The following is a 21,526-nucleotide window of genomic DNA, read 5'->3' as shown; positions in this document are numbered from 1 at the left end:
ATGGCGTCTATTTATGGGTAAAGAAACCTGCGCCGCACTCGTGTTTGCATAAATAATCTTCCAGGACAGGAAACTGTTAACACGATAATGGTTCATTCCTAATGTACGACGTGCAAAACTGAACGCGCCGCACCCCAACTACAACTCTTCAAGTCAGCTGAACCTGCTGCCCTCGTTAAACCAGCCTCTCGGATATCTTTATTTGTCCGTGTTCTTTTATGGGCAGGTCTTTCAACTCCGCCACGGCTTCCCATTGGCTGTTTGTGATGCCACTTTCTTTGTGATTTGCATAACCAGGTCGGGTTGCAGATACAGGGGAGTGGGCAGGGTAGGGGTAGTGCAAGTGAACTGAACTTGTGCGTCGGTGTTGGCTACACTACGTTCTTAAAATACACCTAACTTTAATCATGCACTGTGATTTCTTTTAAAGAAAAAACAATGTGGATGTTTATTTAGTCCGTATGCAGGATCTTATCGGCGAGAATGAAAGATTATTTCTTTAAAAATTAGTCCAAAAGAAAACTTGTGACTGGTAAGTATAGCTCCCTTTATCTACCACTATTCTTAATTCCGTCTATATGTTGTGGATGAATAGGCCACATCCGTTTATTCTATACATTTATGAGCAGTTTTGAGGAGTAATAATAAATTATTTAAAAACTTTTAAAACCTTTTGAAACATGAAGCATGTCAATATATTTCGCTTGTAAAATGCATACATCGTGCACTGGAAACCAGCTGGAATTTATAAATCTATAGGAGGCCTGCAGTTTGAAATAGTGTTAGAACAATAGAGGCTTTTAGATATCTGTTGATTTACTCGATTTGTTACATAATTTCATTTGTGTAGATTCATTTGAAAACGATATTTTCGCACAATAGCTGTAGTGAAATGTGAATAGAGGTGGAGCATGTAATCGCTGCTCTTGATGTTGACTTTGTCTGATTTATATCTGTTTCATAGCCTCTGTCTGTGTTATCCCACAGATTGCCCATGTTTGTCAGTCTGAGCTCTAAAAGCAGGTAAGCCACTGACTAACGCACATTGTGCCACTTATAGTTTCCACTGTGCGTGTGACAGCGGCTAACCTGGTTTTGGGAAAACCTCTCATCTTATATTTTTGGCTCGTGAAAGACCAGCCACAGCCGGACCAGACAGACACCTATACCTCCAAGCTTTCCATGAACATGTCTCATGCACATTTCTGGGACAGTCCTGCTCCACATGACTGCTCAGCCAGTGGGTCTCCATGTGTAGGCTACTTCCCGTATGTTCACATACTGTCCTCTTACTTAGGGCAAGTAGCTATTTGCATTGCCCCCTATAGAGGCGACCTCTCTAATGCTGTCAAGACTATTGGTGAGTGTTGTATTTCTGTTTCATCTGACATGATAATCATCATCATACTATAGCTGGTTCCAAATTTGAGATGACAAACCCTCCAGGGGCTCCAGTTCCCATGGCCCCTCCAGCTAAAATTTTTTTTTTTTAAATTTGATAATAAAATAAAAATGTAGCAGTTTTGCGGCTATTTTCTTAACTGTGAAGCAGGAAAATATTGAGTTTCAAGAAGAAGAGAAAATGATTGTATCCATAACAGTATGTACCGTGTTTGTATAAAATTATATCTGTAGGATAAAGTTTCTACAAAAAAAATTGTGGCATCATGTATTTTGCTTTCTGTTTTACTGTGCGATACATTTCTTAGTGAGTGAGGATGTTTCATTCCCATCGGTGCATAATGACTCATTGTGGCACAGAGGAATAGATAAGTGCAGTATGTCAGACTCATTAACTTGTGGCCCCATTCATCATCATAATGTGGACGTGCAGATGCTCACTCTCGCCCAGCACATGAAGGAGGCCACCCTCATGCTCTCTGCTGTACGCACTGATCGCTATTCATCAGCAAGTTGTCAAACTTACAGCTTTTTTATTGATCTGACACCTTCCAAAAGCAGATTTGGATGGGCTTCATGTGTAGTGCCATATATGAGTGAAAATTATTCCCTCGGGGGGTCCTGAAACATCCCTGTTAATATCTGTTTATGAGACTGCATTCATTTTAATAAAGATATGACGTTGTTCACTTTGCATGTAGGAGGGGAAAATAAAAAAAGACATGAACAACACTGACCTGGGGTCATCTAAAAATAAAACATTAGATCAGAAAGTCTCATAGGTAATGTATACACACAAGATAATGGATCACAAGACCTTCAGTTGAACATATTATAGTTCAATCCTTTTTCAATGTGAAAGTAGTAGATGGGAAATTCCAAAAGAAACACTTTCTATTTTCACTTTAGGTGTTTGTGCAGTATACTCCACGACCACATGTTGGCGCCAGCGCTCCTTAATGTAGCGGCTTGTCCAGACAGTGGGAACTAAACAAGGATTTGGAGCTTATCTAACCCCAGCCAAGCCAGACAGTTCTAAATATTCTCAGTAAAATCCAATTTTGCATAATTAATTGCAATATCTGAATTAACATTCTAGCTTCTTTTTTTTTCATAATTCTAACCTAGGGGTCAAAAGTTCACAGCATTGGCAAAAAGTAGAAATGCTTGAATTTTTTTGTGTGCATATTTTTGATGCTCTGAGAAAGTTATTGATATTAATCCATTTATACATTGGAATGAAAAATAAGTTGTTTTTTTCTTTAAGGTTTTATCCATAAAATGTTTGCAGATCAACATTTTTTATAGATATCCACAGCGTTTCAATCAGGGGTTAGCCAGAGAACAAGGAAAGATCAAGTCGCCCAGTGGGAGACAGCCAGCGTATTTACTCTCCAGGGTAAACAAACAGGAAAGTCGTGGGTGGCAAAGTGTTGTGTGGGAGCCCATAGTTGTGCAACAGTTTTTTTCTCCCCTCACGCTAGGGTGATTTTATCATACATGATAAGATATCACAAAACCTGTTCCTTTTTGTTGTCTGTGTTTTAAAAAAAAGAAACAGACATGGATTGAAAGACCTAAGGCTACAATGTTGTTGTTGGTTTTTTTTTTACAATCAGACCTTCTCTTCTGGTAAGAGAAAGAAATTCATCATAGCACGAACACAAAAGAAACCTAAAAGCTACCAACAAGTTACATTAACACCAGAGTAGATCTCCAGTCATGCTTCTCAAATGTTCACACATCCAGCGCCCTTGTGACTGTGTGGTCACATGTATTGTAGATCTACTGCGTTACATCATCCATAACAGCAGCAGCTGTGATGCCAGGATGTCTGCCATATTTCCCTCCGCTCCCAAGGATGCACTCAGTGAACTTTAAAATCAGCCACCTGTGAATACCAGCATCAAAATGCAGAGGAATGATGGAGGAGCATGGCAGGACCCATTCTAGCATGAGGAGAGCATGCATATTTCAGTACCTATAATATATTCATTATGCATTTCACATAGGAGCTTCATGGCACAGTCCTTTTTAGACAGTGTACACTGGTGTGTTAATTATTTACCACAGAGCATTTCAGAAAAGCTGCACCTCCTCTCCTAGATACTGTAACAAGAACTATAATGACAACATGTGATCCAATAGACAAGATTATTAAGAAAAAACGACCACTCAGCAAAAAATGATCTAAAACACAATACACAATTTTATTATCTTTAAATACATAGTCATAGTAATAATTGCTCTAAGTCAAATGTTTCTAAATTATTTTACATTTCATACAGATATTGCGGTGTTTACAGTAGCAAAACTCTGTAAATATATTTGTCTTATGTATATACATTATGTATATCAAAGAGGATTAAATAATGAGTTACAAAGAGAAGGGTTAAATAAGAGGTGACGGTGACAGAACAGTGAACATGTTTTCCCGTGGCCATGTGGTCCATGTTTTATCTCCATGACGACTCGCGGGATGTCAGGACTGCAAGACACAAAAATAATTGGGGATGATGATCCCTTTGTTTGGGAAACTTTCTTTTTCTTCAGCTAAGACAAGAGAGACCGGGTCAATCAAGATATTCACACAAACATAATCCGACACAAGATGTGTTCATCCTTTACCCGTAGAAAACTAAAGATTTGAAGTCAGAGTAGCAGAAGTGGTTTTTAAGCACGTTTGTTTTTGAGATATCTGTAGTCTCGATAGCAGGAGGCAGTTATGTAACCCCAAAAAGGCAAACACCACAATGTAGGAGGAATTCACAATCAAACACACTTCACTTTGACCTGTCAGAGTAATTGTCAAGACAAATGATAAAAGGCTAAGTGCTAAGATAATGTAAATATTGGTTAAGATGGTTTGGATGGTCATTCATGGAGAACAACTGAAAAGTCCAAAGAACTGAAAAGGGTAAGCCTCCCTCATTTGTTGATGTTGTTTTTAGGGACTTAAGGTCAGTAAGCTACAGTACAGTACACAGAGGTACATTCAAGTTGTGACAGGTCAAATGTTAGGTGGGATGACAGCAAAAGAAAAACAGAAGCATCCTACCCAGTAAAGGAAAAGTAAATTACTTTAACAAACCTTGGCCCTGTTTGTGGCACTACTTGAAATGTATCTTTTATCATTGACCTCAAAGAACCGTATTCACAAATAGTCTTAGAATACTCCCAGAGAGATCTTAACTTTGCTTCAAAACATTTCTAGCAAGGAGTTCTAGCTTCAATTCTGAGAACAGTTTCTGAGAGAAGGTACAGAAACTTTTATCTTAGCCGCTAGGTATGACACCTTCTTTCAAAAGCTGTGATTGGTTCAGAGAAACAAATAAATAAGAATATTCTCCCCAGCGTGAGTGAAATACAGACCCAGAACATTTATCTCGCTTTAAACGATGGCAATAACTTCAAGATACATTTCTCTGTAGTCTCACAAGGGCCAAGGCTTCACCCAGAAGTAGAATGGGACAGTGCAAAACATTTTGCAGAGCCCTCTACGAAGGCTCTTGCTCTTTGGAAGTCAAGTGTCACCAAAGTACAAGGCATTGTATAGATACACACACACACACACACACACACACCCTCTCACATATTAAGAGTATCCATACATAAAAGGCAAACTGAAATGACATTGGTCACATATATTTCCATGTCACAGTGTAAAAAACAGCACTACAATCAGAATGTCTGCTACAGTCATTCCCAGTGCGATCAATGTGTTACATGGAGATACGGTGAGAAGCAGCTGTCGGTACACGATTGTTGACTCGAGGGTAGAGAGGCCGCTCTGTATTACAGAGAGGGGGGGATTAAGAGCAAGTTCTCAGATGCATTAAAGTATAAGAAAAGCAGCTACTGTTAGTCCAGGAGCAAACAGTGAGAGAGGAGGAAGGCAGGGAGAAGAGACATCAGAAAAGGATTTCGAGAATCAAATCAAACGGGGAATGTGAGAGAAAATCGAAGCAGGAATGTGAAAGTTTTAGTCAATTTAAAAAAAAGTTAAAAGTTAGGGACAGGAATCAGCAGAGGACTCAGGGATAGGAGCAGAAGAGAAGTTTTTCAGCCTCTAACGGCAGATGACATGGACCTCCACCAAACAGATGCTTCCACTATCCCAACACCGGAAAAGGGCAGCTGCAGTTTTAAAACCCAATCAAGCTGGAGTAGAAAGTTTAGCGGCGAGAGGCTCTGGGACCAAGGGGGGAGGTGGGGAGGGGGAGGAGGAGCAGGGCAGGGTGGACTTGGGGAAGCAGCAGGGTCTCACACATACACACCCTCAGGGTTGAGACTGGACACTAGAGGGTTTTGCAGGTTGCGAGGATGTCCCAGGAACTGTTTGGCAGTGGGGCGAGGCGGGGAGTCCACTTGAAGTAAACTGTGGCCTTTCAGAGAAAAGACAAATACATTTATTGGATCATTTTTACCTGAGTGGAAAAGTCACAAGCACAAAGCCTCTTACATTTGACACTTTTAAATCAAGCCCTAGGAAAGTAAACAAACATACAAAAATAAATGTATGATAGTCTGAATGAAGCAGAGTCAGGTAGTTTACAATACACCTGTGGATCTTCAACTACAATCTGTTCTATACGGGTTGATTATGTCAATCCATCCGTCTGTAAACTGTACAACATGTCACATTTTAGTCTTCAAACATACATGTATTTTTCCATTTTTACAGATTCAATGCATAACAGAAAGTTTCTTCTCCATACCCCCATTAGTGTATCCCTCCTGCAGAAGATGTGCCAGTTCTAGCTGCTCCAGTTGCTCCTGAAGATCTGTGCGTGAGTTTGAGTGCGCTGGCAGGACACCCGCCTGCTGTATAAATTGCTGCAGGTTACACTGCCTCAGCTCCTTATTCAACTCCTCCAGCTCCTCCTGTTTGGCCTGAGACGGAAAAAGAACATGGATCGGAGAGGAAAACAAAGGAGAGCTTATATCAGTCAGCGCTGACTCACTCAACACTGTCACTTTGTTTACCTTTAAAAAAAAAAAAAAAGTGCAGCATTGGAAAAAAGACACGTTCAATAAGCAGGTCAATGTATTGATATAGTTCTGTTCAGCTGTAATATCATAGCACCAACCACAGAATGTACTATACTTCTTGGGCATGACAGCTATTTTTTTTTGCCATTAACTACTGTAATTGCCATATATCTTTTCACCTTAAGGGGGCAGCAGAGTCTACAAGTCTAGTTTCAAGTCATTGATGGAGACTACAAACTGAGCCATCATAAACCCATTCATCTACAATGAATCATCAAACTCAAAGTCATTCCCAAAAGCATTTTTTTAGATTCCATCAGATCCCAGCAGCTTGAGACATACTGTATATATAGATGGATACATAACAGCTCACATTTGCTGGCTGCCTTTTCAAGTTGTTTTAATTAACCCAAGGCCAAAGGGGGAGAGAAATTGACTTCCTTCAATTATATTATTGAAAGTGTGGAGTTCACAGAGCCTCCATCGAGAGAGTAGCATCACCTATGCACCCACAGATTAATCTGTGATGCATACAAACAGGCCAGTCAATCAGTCTTTATCGACCACCCATTCGTACTAAATCAATGTGTCTGCACTCAGTACAGGAAGCAGACCCAGTATACGTGAGCATCCAACAACCCCAGCGCCTGTGTGTGCGTGTGTAGACGTGTAATTGATGTTGGACTTAGGCAGCCTGCTGAGGCAGTTCACACCTGCAAGTCAGCCTCCATTAGCCTAATGACAGCAACGCTGCACTCATCACCACCAACACTTAAACACTCGGCAGGCAGACATGACAGTGAACTGACACTGCCAGACATCCACACCTTTACATCACTATACATCCAGCTTTATTATACTGTATTTATGTTACCTGTGCTAACATGTCGATTCCTGGAATAAGAGCTTCTTGTTTCAGCCTGTGTGTTTAAAATGCCTCTGTGGTTATCTTTATTGTCAACTCTTGAATCTTGAATAACTGTTGGATACATGTTATGACATGGTGGAACACATTACACCACCATGCATTGAACAAACATAAACCTTCCGCAGCAGGTTGCTCACTGAATAAATTCAAAATTGCCCATGACACAGCCCCTCTCTGTTCCATCAATCGGGCACTAAATCTGTTGAGTTCACCCCCAGAGTCTCGCACATCCCCACAGGGTAGACTGACTGATGACTCCAATGAGCTTATTGTTACTGTTAATTCGTTTTGGAGCCAGTTTTCTATTTATTTCTCAGAGCAAAAATAGGGAAAGAGTCACAATAGCCTCTCAGTCTGGATGGTAACACTCTATTTCTTTCTGACAAAACATCCTTTACCATCCCACAATAAAAGAGGAATTTCATTTTCTTCACTTCCCCGTCTGCAACAACTCTGAAAGAGCTCAACCAAGTGGATACTAGAGTCTCGGGTAATGAGGAAACTTGGGTTTCATTTAAAACTGGGTTAGGTTTTTTTATTGATATGACAACCTCCCATGACAACCACCCAATGCAAAACAAGCAATAACACCATAAACTCTGATAAGTTGAGGCTCAGTAGATCCAATAAAAAGGGGCCTTTGTTCCATATATCGTTCCTCTTTAATCTCTTTTTTTTGCATACACATAATATACAAGAATATGAAGATACTGGCAATGTGATATAAACACCATTTGTAACCACGTGTTCTGAACATGCATACAAGAAGACAGCTGCCAAACCAGTTCAACTAGACTGTAAATTCAGACGATAAAACATTTAATACAAGGCAGGTTATTAGTATACAGAATTCATGTACGTGTCATTTCTCCAATAATCATTCTTGTAATTAAATGCCACAGTAAATCATGTTTTCTTTTGGATCAGTACTCTTCTTTCCTTTTTTAGGAGTTTCTCTGCACTAGTGTTTGCTGCAGTATGCAGATAGGAGAGGGATACAGTCTCACAGTATAATTAGAAGGCGTTTTGTGCAACATCTACATATGTGCTGATGTTGATTTAAAGCCCTTTCTCCAGAACCGTGACCTCTCTCCTTACCTGCAGCAGAGACTCTGCCTTCCCCAGAGCCTTGTCAGTCTCAGATAACCGCTCCACCAGCTCTGTCCCATGATGCTCCTGGCTCTGGAGCTCTGCCTTTATCGCATCGAGGGACTCCTCTGGTCTGTTCGCTTTCCCTTCGTCCTGGCTTTCCCGCTGGATCTCCTGCTCCAGCTGAGCGGAGCGAACGGAGAACTCGTGCAGCCGCCGGCCGCATTCGTCCAGCTGTGCGTGGAGCTCCCCCAGCTTCCTCCTCATCCCTTGTTCCCTCTCCACCTCCGCCTGAAGCTCCTCGTCCCAGTACTGCTCGTGTGCAAGCTCAGCCTGGTTCCTCCGCATCGCTATCTCCAGAGCGTTCATCTCTTCCTGCAACCGAGCGTCAGACACAGGTGAGGGACACGGAGAAGGGTGGGGACGCTCCCAGGAATGTGACTCCCTTTCCAGGGTTTCTAACTGGGCCTCGAAAGCCCTCAGTCTCTCCTGTTGCAGAAGAACCTTTCTAAAGACCTCCTCTTTGCATGGGCCTATAGGTGGGGTGGGAGAGGGAGAGGGGGATGGCACATGAGAGGAAACGGAACTTGGTGAAGGAGAGGGGGAGGCTCTTTGCTCCGGAGAGTCCCGAGGAGATCTCTTAAACTGTTTGGCTTTGGTTTTAGGGGAGGTGGATGGCCCCAGGTTGAAGGTGAGCGCTTTCTTAGGCTGGCTGCGTTTCTCAGGCTCAGGGTGCTTGGGCAGAGGGAGGGGAGTTGGTTTGTCTTGTTGTGAGCCAGGTGCATCACTGCTACTTGGGCCGGTGCGACGCAGGAAGAACTGAACCTCGCTGCCATGTTGGCCCAACTTAGCCAGGGACTCCAGAGGCTTCTCTGTGGCAAGCAGCTGCCTCTCTGTGTCCCTTAGACGCTGTATCAGGACATACCGGCCTGTCTGACCTGTAGACAGAGAGAGACTGAGAATAAGTGCAAAGACAATCACCTTGACACTGTAAATCACAAACTCAACCTGAACAAAACATCAAATTAAAGAAGCTGATGGACAAACATTTAAAAAAAAAACTTTGTATAAGATCTGTATAACCTTCAGTGTAAAGCCGTTAGTCTGACTCCTCCCACTGGTTCTAGGCACGTAATGCTGAGTGAACAAATGACAGAGACACTATGATGATGCCGATACCTCTAAATCTCTTCCTTTGAGGAGAGGAATAAAGGGCTGCTGTGTAAGACTCGCATGAAATGTAAAAAATGTTCAAATAAACTGAAGTTTCCACAAGGACCTTGAAATTAGGACAAACCCTCCCTAATGACTTGGCAGGCAGCTCACTCATGGAAGAAGGAGAGTGCTAAATCTGGATTTATGTTGTTCAACACAGCTGAAATGTATGGTTTGAATATAGCCGGATGACATAGGGACAGAGAGCTGGCTTAAATCCAGACTGACCACTCTTGACAGTCCAGCAGAGTGCTCCATTTGGGTCAGTAGAGAATTGAAAGCAGACATAGATTTCAGCAACCGTGGCAATTACAAGTACTCTTTGTTTTGAATCGTCTCTACAGGCAGGGTTGTTATCTAATCACTTAAAGCCCCTTAAGATAAACTTTCAAGCAAACAAACAATGTGCAAAGCAACAAAAGCTGTAGAAATGGCATCCCAACATCATGGCCAAATGTTTTCTAAATCGAAAAAGAGTTTGAGGTGCTCACCGATGGCCTGAGCCAGAGCTATGACTACATCCTGGCAGGACGTCTCTTCAGACAGGCCGCACACCACCCGCACCACTCCATCCACCCACACTTTGAGCTCCATCTGGGACCACGCAGGACGGGGATGAAGGGTTTAGACGGCCTTAAAACAGTGACTTCAGCTTCACTTTACTCAACACTGCATCGCACTGGCTCTGAAAGACAAGAACAGAACAAATATGTTAGAGGTGTGTGTTCATATCATTGATGATAAGTCCAGAAATACACTTTTTCTGTCTTGAGAGCAGACCTTTCTGCATGTAGAAGCACTAGTGAGCTCTTGGGGTCCACTATAAAGACATCATACTGAGCTTCTAAAGGCCTCACTGAGTTGTAGATCATGATGTAATCCTATCCCCAACATATGACACAATATGTTGCTAACCGAAACAAATAACACTGGAGGGTGTCATGTCCTTTGCAATTTGTTGAAAAACCTGTTTTTACACCCAAGTGGACAGACGTCATGAATGTTCTGTGATGAGTGAGAACACCATTGAACTGTATGTTTCGAGCACAGCAGTCAAGAGGAAGAGCAGTGTCAAATTTGGTGAGGTTCCTGGTGGTTAGTTAAGAGTCCCAGCAGTATCTTGTGGACCTGGGAGCATAAATGCCAATCTGTAACCCAATTAAACGCTCCGCTGCCCTCCTTCAAAGCCGTTATGATAGCTTACTGCCGAGGGGAACGGACAGGGGAAAGTGGAGCAACTCAAGTGTGTCTGTGTTTGGGATAGGGTGTTTGCGCGGGTACATATACACAGGAACACAGCAGGAGGGGTAGGAAAAGCGTGTGTGTGTGTCTCAGTTTGATCCGCCTCAGCAGGACAAGAACTGGGTCTCATCAGACTTCAGAGGGCAGATCAGCAGGTAGGCGAACACGCGTCCAGGCGGCAGGTTTAACCTAAATGAATATCGTTATCCAGGGCTCTCTCTGCCAGGCTGTACTTTTTTACAGCCAAGCTTCAAAACAACGTAATAAAATACCGCAGTGCTCATAAAAAGTGAAATGCCCCTGGGCAGTGGCAGCATCTTTCTATAGAACTTGGCACACTAAATGAAACTTTGTAGCCTAGGTGGGTAAAAAAAAAAAAAAAAAGACAACTCTTCACCCACAGTCAGACAGATGGTGTTCCCTTTCTCTCCGTCTCTCCGGTTCTCAATGGGAGGTGTTTAAAGCTGAGCCCCACCATTATCTTGCCCCTCATTCAGCGCCTGGCTCTGCTCCAGTGGCTGACTATAGGGAGCTGCTTTGGAGGAATGCACTGACTTCATCTGCCAGCCGGAAGAATTCCTGCTTTTCTTAACAAAGCCCTCACCCTACCCTGCACCCCCTCCCTTCTCCTAACCCTCTTCCACCCCTCTGCTGCTGACCTGGCTGCCCCCACACACCACCATTTACTTCTCTGCTGTTTGGACGCCAAACACAGACTCTGCTGGGGGAGCAACAGCCTATATCTGATGTGGCAACAACACATCACACAGAACAGTTCAACGTGACACCGCAAACAGAGGAGGATGACGGCGCAGCTCAGAGATTGAACGACATCACACGAAACAAGTGGGAGACGGAGACAGATAATCACATGTGGTAAAAGATTCCTTTGAGGCCGTGCAGGAGAGGTGATATCGTTTTGATATGAAAAGAGAGCGCTGTCAAATTCAAGAGCTGTAAAATTTCAACACACTGGAGATGTCAATATTTCTTAAGAGGGCACAGAGTGTGCTGTGTTGCAATACATAATTAGGCCTAACTGGTTGAGTCACAAAGTAGATAATCATTTACTTGAAGCTATGTTCCTGTAGGCTTTTTTTTTTTTTTTTCAAAACAAGCAGAGACAAACAGGAAGAAACATTTTTAAAACTTGAAACCTTGTGTGGTGGAATGCTACTTTACAGGCCCGGACCAAACTCTCCTCTTTGCAGAGATACTACACGGCTGAAACAAACTGAACTTGTCACGTTTTTTGTTAAAAACATGTCTGCATGTTTAGGAAAATGAGGTCCTACCTGACAGGAGTTGAGGTATTTTACCTGTGGACAAATTTGCAGACAGTATGCTAAAGATAGGCTAATATCTGTCTAGGGGTTTTTATGTACCGTGACAATCTCATTAATCGCAAACACACAAACATCTCCCAGCGAAGACTGTCACTCTCCCATGATGCTTTAGTTCTCGTCCCTCCTGGCTTGAAATGTGATAATCTGCACTAACAGGAAACAAACAGGCCTGTGAGTCTCAGGTTGCTGTCTATTCTCTCTTTCACAGGCACAACAACCCTGAGAAGCAGACATCCGCCTGACCCTGCTCCTTTTTACCAGCACAGCTCCAGAGTCCTGTGTCACTGCTCACTGAGAGACAGGCGCAGGGAGAGACACCTTTACCGAGTGGCAGAATCGTGATGCATACCAACAACAAGGGCTCAAAAGACAACGACAGGGGCTGAAATAATGTCAAAAATATTGCAGATGCCAAACAGGCTGTCAATCAACACATTTGCTATTCAAAAAGGAGAGTGACTCTGAGTCAACACGCAAATACTGTCGACAAACAAAGGCTTCAGAAAACTTTGCACTCACAGCACGCACACACAACCTCTTATCCAAGCCACTAAAGTTATCCAATACTCATCATTTTATCCACATACCAGCACTTACATCCCACCTCCCTCCCTCCCACCCAAACAAACAAAAATAGTTTCAGTTGAAACTCTGAGCACATGCCTATCGTGTTTTTTCAGAGGAAGACATGAAGTCAATGTATAATCACTTGGAGGTTATCATATATCTCCCATTCGAGCCACAGACACAAAAAACATCTGCTGAAAAAGACACTTAAGGATCTTATTTTGAATAAAGGCAACAGACTAGTCGTACTGTATGATGAAAGACAGAGAAAGAAAGACAGTGAGCAAATGAGAGAGGGAGAGGATACACGTGGGAAGAGGAGTCTGACAGATAAAGAGTGGTAGAGCAATGATTGGAGCCATGTGCCCTTCCCTCTCTCTCTCTCTCTCTCTCATCATCACTCACCCATCCAGCTAACCCGCTTTGCGTCTTTCATCCGCCTGTCTGTGCCTCTGTCTGTCTCTCCTCAATCACAGCCTCCCAGCACTTTGTCGAGTTGGACTGGAGGCAGCAGTGGTTAGCATCACAGCCGGGCAGACTCCTGGTATGAGTCTGTGTGACACACTGCATGAGCAGCAGCATCGGCCTGTCAATTGATGGGCCTTTTTTGGTCAAGCTAGTCACATGCCCAAACTAGAGCTGTCCATAAATTACATCACAGGAAGGGCGAGGAGGGATTTTGTTTCTGTACTGGAATCCAACTTTAGATATGACTTCATAACTTTATAATGTAAAACACCTCACATCTGCCACAGATAAGACACTCTCCATTCGGTTTGTGATTTTCTTCCACACCCAGACCCAAACAGCCAATGCATGAACAAGCACTTGTACACACACAAACAGATATAGAATACTATATATACTATATTTCAATTGCAAAGTTTTGAACAATTTATTTCTGTAAGTATGAGCAGCATGTGGGAGACATTTCGAGGAATGAAGGTTATCAGTTAAATTCTAAGGAAGGTGATAAAAGACTGCAACATTTCAACACCTATTCCCTTAGGCTACATGAAGAGGGCTTACTGGGTGTGTAATGGAAAAGTATGCATGTGTGCATGAAGTGTCACGCAGTGGTCAGAGGTTGCATTGCAGGCAGTCATGTAAAATCTTGTATCTGCAGGTGTTTTTTTGCGAGAAAACATTCCATTCAGGCCTATCTTTACGAGAGGTCGCTCCAGCTCCAGAGTGATAACTGCTATCTCTGCAGCAACAGAAGTCCAAGGAACAATGGCAGGAGTAAAGGGCAGAGTGTACATCACACTCTACTCACCCCTCTGACCAGACCCAAAGGAAGATATACAAACATAGAAATATATCAAGTGTAGACAAATAGTTGCTCCTATTAGTATTAACAAGAGGAATTAGACCCTGGCCCAGGCTGGGTAGAGTTTATATAATATGTTAGACATCGCTGTTGGAGGACAATGAACAGTGCGCAGAGAAGCTGTGTCCTCTGTACCACTCTGGTTCCAGGTTGGCAGAGACACAAAAACACTCAAATAGCCAGTAACGCGCTGGCACCGAGCAGCATGGTCTCATCTGTACTGTGCAGAGACACTATTGTTGTTCTGGTTCCACACTCAGCAGACAGTGTTGCCTCTTTTGTGGCCCCTGGCATCGCTGGGTCGCCTCGCCAGCTTTTAGTGCCTTTCTGCTGTGTCCACATGTTACCACTGATAAAGCTAATAAAAGGGAAAACAGATACTTTCTCTTGTTCTCCCTCGCTTCATGTTTTGCATTGTTAGTCCTTCTCCCCCATCTTTACGTCAGCGCAGTTTATGAGCTTAAAGACCGATGAGAGCAGAAACACAGTCCACAACAGGCCTGTAGTGCAGAGCAGCACAATAATAATTAGTCATAATGGTAGAAAATAATAATTTTCCCCCTGAAATCAGAGCTTCTGGAAATCTTTTGATGAATCACAGGGGTATATTCTCACTCACTTCTTCCTTTACACAGAAACTAAAATGTTTAATGTCTAATGGCTGCTAGTCCACTTGCTTGAAAAGAGTGATCCTACAAACAATCACAAACTTTATTTTGAAGGAGTTTTATCTGGCTTCATAATTTAAAAACACTTTCTAACACGAACCCAGCTCAGGGTTCTTTCTACGCCTATGTCACCATTTAAAATTTGTTACAGTACCCAGGTGAAGCTGGTAGCAGTTAAAAAAAAATCATCATTATTTACAATGTGAAAAGTGTTACAGTCACAGCCCAAGGGCTTCAGTCAAACTCCATACATAGCATTTCAATACAAAACAGCTTCTGGGAATTGTCACTCTTTATTATTCACACTGTAACTATTTAAATGATTTTCTTTATTCAACACCTTGCATTTACAAAAATGATTCCTCCACTTATTGACATTGTTAAAGATCCAAAGTTAAAGTTGCTTAAAGATGGCTATTCATTAATGACTCTGGTTCTGCTTGAAGTTTCTGTCTGTTACAAGTTTTTTTCTTGCCACTGTTGTGTTCCTGATTAATGTTGGGTCTCTCTGAATAATAAAACAAAGAGGACGATCTAGGCCTTCTCTTTTTGTAGTTTCCTGAGATAACTTGTTATATGATTGAACACTTCTGAACAAGCCATGACCATGTCAGTCCTCAGGCAAATAAAGGTTAAGATTAAAAAACAACTTTTGACACATGCCAATGTCTTGATCTGATCCAGGTTGCATCTGTAATGAAGTAAGTGTTGCTTTTTAGATTCTTCAGGAGCCACCGGAGCCTCCCAAACTTCCACACTTCCACTTGAAAGTTATTATCAGCAGAGCTTTAGCGCCTGTGGTCAGAGAGCAGGGCGTGGTCCTTGACTTGACACATGAGGCAAACAAGAAACGAGATCTGAGAGCTTCCATTGGACGACATTTAAACACAACAACTTTCCAATGTACACTCGTCACCTCTTATGCAGGATAGCTTTTGCTTTGATTAGTGTGTGGCAAGGCAGTCAAATGTAGGACAATAACGGAGTTGCAGCTGGATAGTTTAGGGTGTCTGCGAGGTGTTAACAAAACATCAAACAGTGGCCTATTCACTTTGTAGTACGTGCAAAACTTCTGACGCTCTACTTTTACAAAGAAAACTGGGTTATGTTTGTTTTTGTTTGCGCTGCCAAGATAACGTTTCGTTTTTTTATGAGGGCATTAGTGCATATGTAAAAAGAAAAAAAATGTTTATTTTACTGTGACAGAGACTATGCTGCTCCTTCCTTCCTGAAAGCAGAGGGCCAGGCTGCTGCAGGCTCTTCAGACACACTGCTTGTTAATTAGACTGAACGGTTGCCTGGTTCCCCGCTAACAGCTAGCAGCTTCACTGGAGCTTCAACACACACCTGATGAATAATGCATTATTTCACAGCACATTAATTTGGCAATTTTTTTTTTTTTTTTACAGAACAAAATCCGAATGCTTGTGATCGACCATCTCTTTGAAAATGTCCCCCGTCCGCCTGTGTCTCTCCTCTATTGACATGCTAATGACTCAGCGCGGAGGAATCAGAAACAGCACTAATAAGCTTTAGTCGTCATACTGGCATACAGGGATCTGACGCTGCAGCCCTTCTCGGTTATAATGATTGGCTCGTCCAAGTGTGAAATACCAATGAGAGGGGATCAGTGGTTCATTAATACAGGGGACACCTTTGCCTCTGAGTCAAGGGCAAATATAAAGAGTGATACCTAATGTGTCGAAATGCGAGCTTGCAAATATTAATCCCACATCAGCTGGACTAATGGGCTCGTTTCAGTAACTCATGTCCAGTATCTAAACATACAAGCTGTGAAATTGCTGTGCATGTAATAGATCCTCATAAGAGGGTTCATAGGTTCATGAGGATTACAACAGTAGATCTGAAACAGGCCTCGACATGGTCATTCACAGTCTGCCCATCACCTGTGGCTGTCACTACCGCTACAGTCAGCCTGCGTAAAACAGCACTAAGTGTGAAATCCCAGTCATCCTGAATCACCAGCAGCACTCACACACTCACACTCACACACACACACACACACACACACACACACACACACACACACAGATGGTGACCTTCATTGAAACCACTATAGACTAGAAAATGGAACATTTTTAAATGTAATTCAATTCTTGCAAATGCTTTGAAAGTAGGTGAAGTTTTCTTTGAGATACTGAGGAGTTATAAAGAAACACTGACACACTTTTGTAATTCATTGAACGGTGATGACACTCCCGTGAGCAAACAATAGTTTACCCACACAAAAAAAAAACAACACTACATTATTCATCTACTCACCGGGTAAAAGACTTACTCATAGCTGGTTTATCATTCACTTGTCTGCTCCAACCCCGGAAACAGAGCGGAGGCGAGTACATTAGAGAGCAGGAATTTGTTCTCGCTGACTCATGGATCCACCTACAGAGCTGGCAGCTTGTGGTGGGAATGATAATGTAGGATTTCACAGAAGCCGTTTTCACATGTACTCCTGGAAATGTCAAGAGAATTTGAGGAGGACTGCTCCTGAAATTTACTTGATCTGGTTGTTCACATTATGCACAGTCGGAGACTATTCCTGTCCGACGGGAAGGGGGGGGAGCAGGGGGTCTCCTGAGGCAAGACATGATTTTAGAAAATGATGCAGAAGTGGCATACAAATCAACAGAGTATACTATACGACGCTATGATGAGAAGATTTGCCTTTATATCCATGCAATGTGTAGTTTGCTGGAATTCACAACTGCTGATTAAATCCTGCCAATCGGACTTACTGAGGAAAAAATACAAGGGTCTGGTAGGGGAGTTTTGTGCAAGTGTGAAAGCAGAGGCTGTACGGCCGGGCAAAGCTGGTCTCTGAATCATCTGGCTGCCTGCAGCCACTGATAGGTTGCACAGGAGTTTTTATTGTTGGGTGAGCCAGGGAAGAAGGGTCTAAGACTGCTGATGGCTGCCCACGTGTAATTATATACTGCCCTACCTGACTCAGCAATTCCTGCCAGTGAAGGAGGACATTGCTCTGTTCCCAGCACAAATTGCCTACACACACACGCGCACAACAAAAAATGTACACACACATATAGAATGTGGAGTGAGTACAGAAAAACACACAGCCTCAGTCATCTTGAATTCATATATTATGGTATGTAGCAGACAGATAGACGGCAGGCAGGCAGGCTTTCACAAAATGAGTATGCTTGATTTAGTACGAAGAAACTAAAAAAGTGAACCCATTCATTTAAAGGTTAGCAATTTACACAGCTCACAAGTGGAAATTAGTAGCTTTAAAATGACCAACTCGTGCTATTCTGAGTTGCAGGTGCATGTGAGGGTGCTCAGCTCTCACTTCCTGTTTGCGTGCATGCATGTGTCATTGAGGAGTCAGCAATGCCACGGCCTTCAGTGTCACACGAATGAAGCTGAACTCATTAGTAATTTAAAGGGCGCTTCCATGTCTGCTCATATCAATTATTCACTCCAGCTTTTTTTACTTTTTTTTTTTTTCACTTCTTATATTCATGAAGCACAATCAAAAGTAAAGGCTTGAAATTAAATGCTGAACTTCAATCCAAGCAAATGTATGTAATTTTATTCATACAGCTGATACTTCAGCGGTATTATAGGACGGCTACGTTCTCAGACTGAGACTAGTGTTGGTGTTTCATCATACTTTTATCCCATGCAATCCCTGATGAAATTTACACTCGAAGCTCTGGGCTGGAGGGGATATTTCCTTAGCATGCCACAGGAAACATGCACCAAGTGTTCAGCTGTAATATAAGGGTTGTACAAGAACAAGTTAAAACGGCTATCAATCTACAACCGACCAGGTGTGCATTCTTGTGTAGGGTTGGAAAGATGATATTACAACCAAAACATATGACTCCAACATCAAGAAAACACTGAACCGCCTGCTGAGCGAATGTTTTTCCCAGATGAAAGTTCCACCTAGTTCCACCTAGTTTCCTTCAAAGACATTTCACGGGCTGCTCAAAAAAAACTACAACTATGGCTAATGCAATCCATACACTGCTGGTTTCTATTAGATTCACCTCTGAAACTGAAACTGGAGTTCTTGGCTGTGAGGTTCTTGGAATTAAGTGTCAGGAAGTTTTGAGGGAAAGCCACAGGTTGTTCGGATTCACACATGTTGCTCCTTTGCTAAGGTCGCTCAGTTACGCAAAACATCTCGTCTCACACCCACCTAATATTTACCTAGGGAGTTCCAACATACATGGCCCTTGGAGAGAGGATACAGGTAAACACAGCCATGGAGGCAGAGTGACAATGAGTCAGCGGTGCGTGTGTGTGTGTGTAGTGTGTGTTTAGTATCGACCTGGCAGCACAGTGAATAAAATCCTGCTACAGGCAGATAAGATGTTGTCTTTTCGTAACCAAGCAAGCGATTCATTCCACAAAAATGCTGTTGTGTGTGCTGAGATAAGATCCACACCGAGGGGATCAAATAGACAAGCACTATGGAATGTACAATACGTCATCAAACTCGGAACAATGTTTTGACTTTAGTTAATAATCAAGCCTTTGTACTGGGAACACACTTCCCCGCTCAAATCGCACTGCTTGCCTCTGGGTAAAGTTTTATAGTCGAGTTCTTAATCAACAACTTCTTAAAGTAAGACGTTATTGGAACAGAGACTGGAGCTGAACTAACAGGCTGGTTATTACAGAAATAGAAAAACTGTCAGACGCAGGGAAGAAAAGAGAAAAGATACCACAAGTGAACATATAAGAAGGAAGGAACAAAGAGACTACCCTCTAATGTAGTTCTGCAGGCAGAATGCAGCTTGTCCCCACAGGCTTCAAAGAGATATTTTAGAGTATGTTATTCTATAAAAGCACGAAGGTGTGGTGGTGGTGCCAAAGAAGATAAACTTGTAATTGTTACAGGATGTTTGAAGTGCTCAGAAGGGGGTAACATAATAAATCTAACATAAAGCCAGTACCAGACTGAACCAGGCCTTGGGTTTCAGTGATCATGATAAAACTCTTTTTCAGTACCTTAAGGTGAAATATCATTGAACACGTTTTCCAATTCAACATGTTTTTAATACTAAAAAAGAAGCCAATCTTTATTGTTAAAAGTTGAATAACTGTCCCTCATTTAATAATCTAAAACTTGCTTTTAGGATGTAAATAACCGTCTATTAGACCAGATCATGAGAAAACTTTGTTCAGTCAATTGATACCAGCTTTAGCCACTTGAAAGTTCTTCATATGGAGATTTTGGTGAGTACCTGAAAATTAAAGACAGTTAGTACCCAGCCTTAAATGCACCCATTGAAAGTACTCAAAAAAGGGTGGCAACTGTTTGTGTTGTATGTGGATCACAAGGCTTAGGGTGGGCCTCTCGATAAGCCTGATTTATAGTTTGATGGGGAGGTGTCACACACAACTCTCTCCCTGTCATTACTCCGAGGAGGAACACCGATCACGCCTATCAGAGCAGTGGGGGGAGGATGTATGGACGGTCAGGATGAGTAAGAAAAAGGGAAGGAGGGCAGGGTGCAGATTTATGGCTTATTCCCAGTATCCCAGGAGCACCTTTGGGAGTTAGACGGTATATCTGTCTGAACTGCCCATTCTCTTCGACAAAGCTGCCTTTTTACCACTCCGACCCAAGATCACCGGGGTGATCCTTGGCATGGATACACATGAATAAACACCGACAGCTTAATGCTGACACGGCTGCTGATGTTTTGGTTTACATATGAGATAAGTCGGCTACCCCTTCGGGAGTGACAAAGAGAGAGGAGGGAGGGGAGCGATGAAGGGGAGGTTGACAAGACGACACAAAAATGTGTGTTTGTGAAAGGGGGAATATTTAGACAGCAGGCTGGCAGACACAAAAAGCCTAAGCCTGAAAAATGTCAAATTGAGTTGACACAGGACAACAGTAAATATGGTAATCGCTTCGTTTTCTAGCAGGACCTGCATCATTGGGGACGTTCACCTTTTTACTGTTAACTTTGCGCCATTAAAAAAAAAACCAGGGCAGTTTGTGTTCCATGTTTGAGGAGCATGCAGCATCTGCCAAGACACACAGGAAACTCAGTAAACCTGCATCTGAGTCAAACTCTGAACCTTAAACCGCAAAAAAGAAGAGGGTAATCTGAGTCTGAGTGAATACAGTTTATCTGTTCATCTCTATGGATGAAAAAAAGTGTCCGCTTTGGTCTCTTTGCAGCAGGGTTGTGTCAAAGCATGGTGGTCTTAAGCAAACACTCACTTTCTATTCAAGAGGCAAAAAAAAATTCTCCTGTGAAAAACTGTGCAGCGTCTTTTCCTTGTTAATAATGATAAAGAACTTTGTAGTCAGACTCTGCTGCTTATCTTCTTCGGTAAGAAAAGGCTTTCCCTGGGTGCTTTTGGAACCTGTCTCTTAAACAAAAATCAATTTGTTATGCTGCCACAAATGTCCCCCTCATGATGCATTCACTCTACAGTTACCTTAAAATGAATTAGAACAATAGTCATAAGGTTTCTTCTACAATTAATCAGCAATTCCCCGTACATAGAGTCAAACTTTTCTCAAAAACCCTCCAAAAGATTCTACTTTTCAGAGAAATTACATCTTATAATGTAAATATATGTCAAAGACGGCATGGCATTATGTTTTTCAGAGTGCATAAGTGAATTTCTGCTCCCAAATGTGCCTGTTCCAGTAGCTGCTTTTAACTTATGAGCAACATTTGCTGGTTTTGCTCCTGACGTGCTTGATCAAACACATCTACATCCAATGACAGCT

At 42.4% G+C, this 21,526-nt stretch overlaps 1 protein-coding gene across 3 annotated transcripts in view; it reads right to left on the bottom strand.

Annotated features, from left to right (window-relative positions):
• Nucleotides 1–3,592: 3,592 nt before the first annotated feature.
• Nucleotides 3,593–21,526, bottom strand: part of rassf7a (Ras association domain family member 7a) — a 35,724-nt gene continuing 17,790 nt past the window's right edge. For all 3 annotated transcript variants that reach the window (XM_061036558.1, XM_061036559.1, XM_061036557.1), the window contains exons 2-6: nucleotides 10,117–10,310; nucleotides 8,420–9,348; nucleotides 6,120–6,294; nucleotides 5,679–5,786; nucleotides 3,593–3,889 (exon numbers count right to left, since the gene is read on the bottom strand). In XM_061036558.1, coding sequence (XP_060892541.1) covers nucleotides 3,858–3,889; nucleotides 5,679–5,786; nucleotides 6,120–6,294; nucleotides 8,420–9,348; nucleotides 10,117–10,219 — 1,347 coding nt within the window. In that variant the 5' untranslated portion in view covers nucleotides 10,220–10,310 and the 3' untranslated portion in view covers nucleotides 3,593–3,857. The remainder of the gene's footprint in view (nucleotides 3,890–5,678; nucleotides 5,787–6,119; nucleotides 6,295–8,419; nucleotides 9,349–10,116; nucleotides 10,311–21,526) is intronic.

This window comes from Labrus mixtus, chromosome 4 (assembly GCF_963584025.1).
Source record: "Labrus mixtus chromosome 4, fLabMix1.1, whole genome shotgun sequence".
Classification (NCBI taxonomy): Eukaryota; Metazoa; Chordata; class Actinopteri; order Labriformes; family Labridae; genus Labrus; species Labrus mixtus.
This window is presented reverse-complemented; position numbering and strand designations above follow the sequence as displayed.